This window comes from Berghia stephanieae, chromosome 2, assembly GCF_034508935.2.
Source record: "Berghia stephanieae isolate SIO BIC M18660-M18661 chromosome 2, UCSD_Bste_1.3, whole genome shotgun sequence".
In the NCBI taxonomy this organism is placed as follows: domain Eukaryota; kingdom Metazoa; phylum Mollusca; class Gastropoda; order Nudibranchia; family Aeolidiidae; genus Berghia; species Berghia stephanieae.
The window spans coordinates 23,242,980-23,252,979 of NC_088361.1; the positions used below are offsets into that span (position 1 = coordinate 23,242,980).

General features: G+C 36.7%; 1 protein-coding gene across 1 annotated transcript in view; it reads left to right on the forward strand.

Moving 5' to 3' along the window:
* The window catches only part of LOC144964514 (putative G-protein coupled receptor B0563.6), a 56,991-nt gene that overhangs the window by 2,212 nt on the left and 44,779 nt on the right, over positions 1–10,000 (forward strand). The window contains exon 2 of the mRNA XM_078898898.1: positions 7,036–7,530. Within this exon, the coding sequence (XP_078755024.1) occupies positions 7,282–7,530 (249 nt within the window). The 5' untranslated portion in view covers positions 7,036–7,281. The remainder of the gene's footprint in view (positions 1–7,035; positions 7,531–10,000) is intronic.

Here is a 10,000-nt window from a genome sequence, read left to right on the forward strand (position 1 = left end):
CAGAGGAATAATAATGCTTTGATTACCCATTGAATCGTAACGTGGCATATATGTGACCTCTCGTCTCATAACGGTATTAAGTCGGGATGACTAAGATGCTGAAAATGTAATTTTTAGCCAGAAATATCATGCATAAGTTGAGTTTATATGCTTTATAGAGGAGAAGAAATATCAAATTTTACTGTGATAAATACCAACGTTTTATATTTTTGACCAGTTTAACTATATTTTGACTTTTTAGCATCTGGTCCATTCCGACATAATACCGTTATGAGACGAGGGGTCACATAAAACTATTTCATTAGCAGGCTACACTCGTATGGGTCGATTCTTAAGATAACGGGACGTAAATGGACAAGGGTTGATGAGACGTACATGACCAAGGGTTGATGAGACGTACATGACCAAGGGTTGATGAGACGTACATGACCAAGGGTTGATGAGACGTACATGACCAAGGGTTGATGAGACGTACATGACCAAGGGTTGATGAGACGTAAATGACCAAGGGTTGATGAGACGTACATTACCAAGGGTTGATGAGACGTAAATGATCAAGGGTTGATGAGACGTAAATGACCAAGGGTTGATGAGACGTAAATGACCAAGGGTTGATGAGACGTAAATGGACAAGGGTTGATGAGACGTAAATGACCAAGGGTTGATGAGACGTAAATGGACAAGGGTTGATGAGACGTACATGACCAAGGGTTGATGAGACGTAAATGGACAAGGGTTGATGAGACGTACATGACCAAGGGTTGATGAGACGTAAATGACCAAGGGTTGATGAGACGTACATGACCAAGGGTTGATGAGACGTACATGACCAAGGATTTGACCAAGGGCTGATGAGACGTACATGACCAAGGGTTGATGAGACGTAAATGGACAAGGGTTGATGAGACGTAAATGACCAAGGGTTGATGAGACGTAAATGACCAAGGGTTGATGAGACGTAAATGACCAAGGGTTGATGAGACGTACATGACCAAGGGTTGATGAGACGTAAATGGACAAGGGTTGATGAGACGTACATGGCCAAGGGTTGATGATCTGAATTGAAGACCAGTATAATATTTAGACTAGAAAACAAGATGACGTCACTCTGAAACCAAAGATTAAATTACAAGAGGTACGTATCCAATCTTCCGGAATAGTGGTTTTACACTTCCAATGAGATTGGAACCAGTTGTTTTCAAATCACACTTTTGTTCCCTATTGTTGGTTTGTATAAGAGATAAAAGAATAATATTGCCTATTTCGAGAGCATGTTTCTTATGTACAAAAAAAAAACAGACACCAACTGTTTATTTTAGCATATTATAGATGGAACAAAATTGAAGCTTTAAAAAATCTTTCTTATCGTTTTTAGACAGCCATTTGGGTTAATAGTTCTCACTAAATTATATCAATCAGACTATAAACGTTTAATGTTACACATAGCTTTGTATACGTTAAGTCCGGCTGACGGATGGTCCGAGTATTCTAATCATACGCATAGCGTCAATAGATATACAAAGCCAATGGATAGCTTTTGACAAAAACTATTTTTAAAAACAAACAAATAAAAAATAAGTATGAATGTTTTTTTAATTCGATCAGAAAACTCGTCCCTCACATATGGATTGATGACCGTGATTCTCATCTTGGCAAAAACTCTCAAACCTGGGACGTCGCAAAGAGCTTCATGTAGTAGTAGTACCACTGGGTTATTCCAGTCTTTCCTTACAATAGACCATGCAGACACATTTCCCAAGAATATGACTTGCATTATTTATTGTTTTACTTTATTTTTATTTATTTTATCTATTTCTTTTGTGTGTGGATATGTGATCGGAAGGTCCTGGGTTCAGGTCTCGAGCGACGCATAGTTGAGTCCTTGGAAAAGATTCTTTAGTCACATTGCCCTCGTACTCAGGTGTAAAATGAGTACCCGGCCTTTAACCGCGTTGTCTCTGCCCGGAAAAAAAAGATTTTAATATCGTGTAAAAGGCGTCATGGCTCTTCCTACGTGCCAGGTGTTCCTGTTGGCCAGGGGGACCCCTTGGAAAGTGCATTGCGAGCACGTTTAGTGGATATTGCTCTATATAAAAGCTCAAGTTTTTAATATTTTATTTTTCTATTCAAAAAAAAAATATATGTGGCCCTTCGTCTTGACTTTAGAATGAAATGGATAGGAAATGCCAATGTTTGAGATTTTGCATTGTGAGAAATTGTCATCAGTCTCTAACGTAACAAATCCATACAAAATCCAAGTTTCGTGTTTATGTCAATAAATTCAACTTTTTTGCACGCAAGTAATCCCGACAAAACACCGTTTAGAGACAATGGGCCACATTTTATACAGCTTATAACCAGATCGACACGTTCGATGACGTAATGATCTTTCAATGTAATTGTTGAATACTCTGACACATTAATTACTATATAGAAATATGCATGGATCCATACAGGACAAAGTCAAGGCCAAGGTCGTATTGCCCCATCCATCCATGCATTCATTAGACAGGGATTGTGCAGAAAGGGGGTCAGTTATGTAAATGTCCAATCAATGGGGACGCTGATGCTACAGTGGTAACACTTGGGGTAGGGGGGGGGAAGGGGGGGGGACTAATTTGGAGCACCGTAATCATGCTCTTGTGACTTATTGTGTTAGGAGGCAGCCCAAGTGGTAGAAATAGTAGTAGTTGAAGTAGTGGTTGTAGTAGTAGTAGTGGTGGTGGTAGTAGTAGTAGTAGTAGTAGTAGTAGTAGTAGTAGTAGTAGTAGTAGTTGTTGTTGTTGTTGTTGTAGTAGTAGTAGTAGTAGTAGTAGTAGTAGTAGTAGTAGTAGTAGTAGTAGTGGTAATAGTAGTAGTAGTAGTAGTAGTAGTAGTAGTAGTAGTAGTAGTAGTAGTAGTAGTAGTAATAGTAGCAGTTGCAGTGATAGTAGCAGTAGTAGTGGAGAAAAAAAAAAAAAGAAGAAGAAGAAGAAGAAGAAGAAGAAGAAGAAGAAGAAGAAGAAGAAGACAGAAGAAGAAGAAGAAGAAGAAGAAGAAAAGGAACAAGAGTGTTTAGTTTTAGAAAATAATGTAATCTGAATTACAATATAATGAAAATCATTATTTATTTACAGATCTTTTATTTTGTGGAAATGGAGTTTTTAACACCATAAAGGATCATATAAACACAAATTAGACATGACTTTATATCTACTTTGTCACGTGATAAATCAGTAGCAATTCGCAGACAATCTTTAGTTCGTCAATCAATTTTACACTGCAATGCTCGATAATAATCATATATTTCAACGTTAAAATGTGGGAATGAAATCATAGTCTAGTCGGTACTTCAATGACACATGAAAAACACATAGAACTAACTTGATAAAAATAATGCCAGTTTTTGTATTAAACAGAAAGGAATAATAAATCAGACTTATTGATAATGAGCTTGGTTAAGAAGCTCACAACATTGCCATCCGGAAGTATAACGGACCAACACACAAAACTATGTGTAACCATGAACTTTTATAGTCTGGTTAATACAGTTTAGTGAGAATCACTCACAAACGCGGATGGCAAAATACAATAACAAAGGCTTGAGTGACGTCATCTTCATTCTATCGATATACTGTGCCTTGAAGAAACGTCATTTTTAAAAATCTGGAAGGTTTTTATTTTTTAAAAGTCTTGGTAGCAATGTAAAAAAAATAAATAACCATTCCCAAAATGTTGATCTCACGAAGTAGTGCTTATTTCATAGTGAATGAAGAAAATGTTTTTGTTTTTCTCAAAGTGAAGCCTTTGAAAACAGCAGGCGTGGCAGCGGAGAGTGATTTACCCCTAGGATGTCTTTCTACTAACCCGATTAACGCGATGTTGTTGTCTTCATTTGGCCACACGCCACATCAATGGAGAATTCTTACAACATCTAGCCTGTCAATTCTTTTTATTGGAAAATTTCCGGAAATCTAACAAGAGAGATTTATAACAAAAGATTTCATTTAATTCCATTACGGTCCACATCGTCGTTTGCGTCAATTGTTGTTGAAGGTTGATGCGACACAAGGTCTGTGGGGGTGGATTAGGTTGGCGAATCTCGCTAGGAACGATACAATTTTTGATACGGCCAAAATATTGAAAGTTGTAATGGGATTCAATAGTCGGATGTCACGTCCATCCAGCAACCAGCAGCTTGGTTCTAAACAAAGAAAATCGGTACTTCTTATTCTTCATGCGGGCTAGAACTTTTTTCGCGTCATGTGATCAGAATGTATTAAAGTCAAAACATGATCAGATTTATGTTTTTTCTCCTGTGGATATACTTTGTTGCTCGTCGGAGAAATATTTGATAAGGGCGTCCGTCATTTTTCCGACAGTTTAGAACCAGTTACTAAGTTAATATGCGTCATTACGAGGGAAGTGACGTCACGACTAGTGAACCCTATTTGTTTTTGAGCGCCGAAACAAATTCTAGTTGCTTGATATGGCTTGGAAGACGAGTCTAGGTTGAGGTTGTGCTTGAGAAAAACTAATTTCGGTGTACGATTATTCGATAGGAGGGTTGGGGTAGGGGTGGGTGGGGGGGGGGGGGGGGGGGGGGCTGTTACATTTATGGTATTCGTTTAGGTAAAGTACTCTCCTGTTCCACCCGCCGCATGATCAATCGTGCAAGCACTCCAAGCTATGTTTAACCATAATCATTTATGCTAAATGGATTTTGATGCGAGCTAATCACCCAATTTGGCGGTCTAAAACAAGTAATAAAATGTCGAGTGACGTAGTTTATTCTATACCCGTTGTGCAGTTTTCATTTGAAAAAAGCTTTCATTTGCTTTATTGCTTTCTGTACAGGCAAATATTTAAACGTATTTATGGATATAATTTATTTATCAAAAAGATCTCCATCTATAAAATAATCATACGAATGTTTATGTCAAACTCGACTTATTATGAATCGTTTTTAGAACTAATATTAATCAACTTTATGAATATTCCTTTGGAAGTTCACGATGAAAGCAAGAAATAATTCACATTTTCGAGTGCCAAATATTTTCAAATAAAAAACAATGTGAAATTGAATGTAAGCTTCAATTTAATATACGAAAACAGACAAAATGGACGTGTTGGGTTTCCCCTTTATCAACAAAACAGGACGAATGAAACACTACAGAATGAGATAATGTGGTTGTGGTGTAGTTAAGATAAATAAACCCAAACTCCAAAGAAGCTTAGATACTATTTCCGGCCCATGAATATTTTTGTTTATACATCTTAACAACGCAACTACCACATTATCTCATTCGTCTGTAGTGTTTCATTCATCCTGTTTTGTTCATAAAGGGGAAATCCGAAACGTCCATTTTGTCTGTTTTTCGTATATTAAATTAAATTGAAGCTTACATTCAATTTCACATTGTTATTTTTTCTTCCAGCTTTGAGCAGCAACATTTACATTTTATACTTTCAAAGAGTTCAAATCTACACAGTCAATATTCTAAGATGACCCAGGGAATAAAAACACTGATTTCGGTAACAAAATGTGATTTTGATCTGGTCAGACGTGTACGTATTCACAAATCTCATAACCCACATTATTATGGCCTCATTGTTGTCATACTAAAACAAAGTATTTTCCATTACAACAATGTTGAAACGAGCCAAGAATTAGGTCCGATTATCAGACCTGCAAATATTTTCACGTCGGTTTAGTCCTAATGATCTCCTTTAAGATTATAATAAACAAATATGTCACGTGATATTCATACTGTTATTTTATTGGCTGATTCGTTTGCAATAATTAATCAACTTGCCATTTCTTGTTTGAACAAAATTTTTAATTGTTTTCGCTAAATTCAATCAGTGTTCTGACACGCAAAATTGAATCAGTAAATTTAATTCCTTATTAACTATAGTCAATATTGAAACTGTTGGGTAAAGACAGGAAACATCCATTTTTTCGTTTTTGTTGTTGTTAATTGTAAGAACAATTTCATAATGGTAATATTTAAGATCCTGGCCTAGAGCTCAAAGCAATCTTTACAGCGTTACTCAGAAGAAAAAAAAACACTTTTTTTTAATATGCTCAAAACAACTTTTAATTAAATAATATATTATTGATGGTCTAAGATGGCTCAGAATTCCCATAACATTTCCCTCGCCTTGTTTTTAACTAACAAATAATCGTCGATTTCCGGAACCTTTAGAGAATAATTGCCTAGTTAAGGATCTTCATTGATTAACTGAATTCAACATTGTTCTGTTCCATTGGCTGATATTTTTTTTAATTGCTGATATAAAGAGACGTGAAATAAATCTGATAGTTGTTTGTTTACTGAGGTTACGACCAAAGTCGTCTCGTCATGACCATTAAAACAGCATCGGAATGTATTTTGACAGCAATAGACGGATAATTGAAAATCAAGCTAGGCTAATCTAAGGTGTTTTTTAGGACCATAACATGGTTTCTCCTTTGAGGGCCATTTTGACAAACATACAATGATAATTTAGAATCAAAGTAGGATAATATAAGTTGTTATTTTTTTATACCAGAACATGGTTTCTCCTTTGAGAGCCATTTTGAATAAGTACAAAGATAATTGGAAAACAAGTTAATTTAATTAAGTTGTTTTTCTTTAGAGCCGTACATACCAATCTGAGCTATTGTAGATTTTCTTTGTAAGAAAATGGAATCGGAATGTTTCATTAGAGATTTCCCGGTGGAGATATTGCGTGAGGGCTTGTAGTAATTTGCTGCCTTGCATTTTGTCTCTGCTCAATTACAAAGTTTGTAAACATGACAAATTGTAAATAACAAACTGTAGGACATCATTCATAATATTATCTTCTATAATGTTATAGAAAATTATCGTGACTTCATTATAATCATCATATTTCATGTTGCACAATATATCTTATTTGATTAATCACACTGATGTAATCTGGCTATAAATAGCTTAAATTCTCAGTTCCTGTGATATCAATGGAGGATTATTATTGATGCCATTTATTAATTTGTTCTCTTTATTCTAAAACTATTGCCAACTCAAACAGGGGGAAATAACCCAATTTCCATCAAGATGCTGTCTGGGATAAACCAAGACCCAATGGCTTCAGAGTGATTTGGACAATAGATTCTGATCTTTGTGGACGGATTTCACCGATTTGAGTTCCTGTCTCATCTTTGGCCTTGACAACGTGTGTGCTGCCTTCAACAACTGTCAATCGCCAGTCCAAAATAAAAATAATTTTAAAAAGACAGACTCCCCCACGGTTTTTCTAGGAGTTGTCAACAACGTGATGAACTATCATTGCAACGGGCCAAAGATGGAAGAAACAACGATGAACAGGACGTCCTCTGTCATAATAAACGTCATCCACATCCAACGTCAGCTGACCCAGTCCAATGCCACGAATGCATCGGATTTGTTCTTTGTCAACGACTGGCCCTCTCTCTACATCGTTCTCACCCACCTGGCACCATTCTACATCTTCGTCGACAGATATATCACTCCGATCTGGTGTGCCATTGGATTTGTCGGAAATATTGTGAGTATTTTCAAATGACGTCATATTATTATCATAGAGTATTGACGTGCAATTATTTACAGGTCTGATAACCCCAATTTTTATGGGCTCATTGTTGCAATGGAAATACTCTCAAACCAACATAAGATATTGTTCATTGCTACAAACAAACCCATAATTGCGATCGGTCACCAGGCTTGAAAATATGTGCACGTGGGAGAAGTATCATCTCATGCCATATCATACCCAACCAAATAACCCCCCAAAAAGGTGTCAACACAATGGAAAAACTCGCAAAAATCAAAATTAATACCACTTCTTTTTTGGTTCTAGTGTGTGAAAATACCGTATTTGAATACTTTACCACAATGATTGTCAAATATCCTTTGTTTTCCTCTCCCGTCTTGCCATTGTCTTCTTTTCTTTCTTCTTCCCTTCTGTGAAAACCATGACGTCACAGGCAGCCCAGCGAGACCTTCATCCAAGTGATATCCTATACCGAACGTAACTCTCAACTCATCTTGGCTTTTGTGAAATGCATAATAATTAGTACTTATTCCCAAAATATACGCGTTTTACAACAGTGGTGGACAATGTATAAATTTGCATAAATAATTAAGTAACAGTCTTCAAGAATGTTTGAATAGATTAGCGGAGAAAGACAGCTTTGCTCCACACCAAAGAAGGCTTCAAACTATTCATTTGTTGATGATGGAAAATGTCGTCACAGTTTATATTTACAGGAGACCACAGTCATCGAGTCCATAGATAGATATTTGAACTCGGGGACTTCGTTTGAAAGTCAGGGAGAGCCGGAAAATTGAGACACTGTACCAACGTAACGTTTACTCGTATTAGACACGAATAGGTAATCTCTATCAAATCTCTATGATTACATCACAATCAAGTATTGGGACGGTCGTTCATCCATTACCCTTGCCCATCATACATAATCAAATTCTAATGATATCGTGTTGAAGTGCTTTTTTCTTGTGCCTTTTTAATAAAATAAGGGGGGGGGGGGCGGGAGTCGCCGAGTGGTTAAGGCATTGCAGTGTGATCCGGAAGGTTCAGGGTTCGCGTCCCGGTTCAGGCACTTTCGTTTTCTTTCCTTGCGCAAGATTCCTAGCCCCTAATTTGCTGACTGTGACAAGATGGGTGATTCCTGTTGACATCAGACATCCTGTTTGATGAATTATCTATATTCCTTCATGGAATGCCTGGGCGAATCAAATGGTGCCTTTGCGAAAGGGCTTTTTTTTTTGTTTATTTATTCTTACTATTATTCGTCAAAGACTATAGAAGGAACGAAGACGTCACTCAGATCTATGTTATTATTTGTTGACAGCCTGTCGGTGATTAGTTTCTCACTGAATTATATCAATCAGACCAATATATATATATATATATATATATATATATATATATATATATATATATATATATATATATATGTTATACACAGTTTTGTGTATGCGTATGTTATAATTGGTTGGCGGTGCTTGAGTATTTTATATCAACACATAACATTAGTAGTTGGATTCTTATTCAGATTGGAGTCGATTGAGATGAGATAAAAAGTGCTTTATAAGGAAAGCACAATGGCACGGCTGGCGTTTTTACAACCCATTTGTTGTTGTTGCCGATCCAATGATTGGCGAAGCTCATCGGTGTTGGTTCTTGTTCTATTTACAACCAGTTTCTCGGCCATCAGCAAATATTGTATATTGACAAAATGCTTTTTTTCACATTTTGACGGTTATGTGCTCTAGTGGTATGACACTCGCTTTCGGATAGAAAGGGCCTGGGTTCGAGCCTGGCTCGGCGCATAGTTGAGTCTTTGGAAAAGACTCTTTACTCACATTCTCTCATTGTACTCAAATGTAAAATGAGTATCTGATCGGTAACGGCTTTGTCTCTGTCGGGAAAAAATTGCAATATCTGCCATGTCCCGTTCTACATTTTACGTGTTGCTGTTGGTCAGGGACCCCTTGTAAAGCGCTTTGAGCACGTTTAGTGGATGTTGCGCTTTATAAAATCTCAATCTCAAGTTGACCAAAATATTTTAATTTAATATAACTAGTGGAGAACACGCAATTTTTCCGAAGAACTTCGCGAAGCCCCAGGTTCGAAAGTTTTTGCTAAGACAAGGGTTATTTAAATCGATAGATATTTGAGGACGAGTTTTCGGGTCAAAATTCTAACTCTGTGTTTTTCCAGAGCACGAGAGAGAAGACCTGGCGCTCTCCGCCCGTTAAAATAAATTAACACCCAGATTCTTTCTTGAGTTCATCGAAGGAAAATAACAAAATACCAGTCCTGATTCCATTCCGTTCCATTGTTAAACCCAACAACCACGACACGAAGAAAAAACACTCATTAACCCTATACAAACGTGGTTCGGTTTTATTCTAACTTGCCATCATATTTGGCAGCTATCGTTCAATTTAAGTCCTTTTAACCAGAAAAATGCCGTACTCTAAAATAAAAA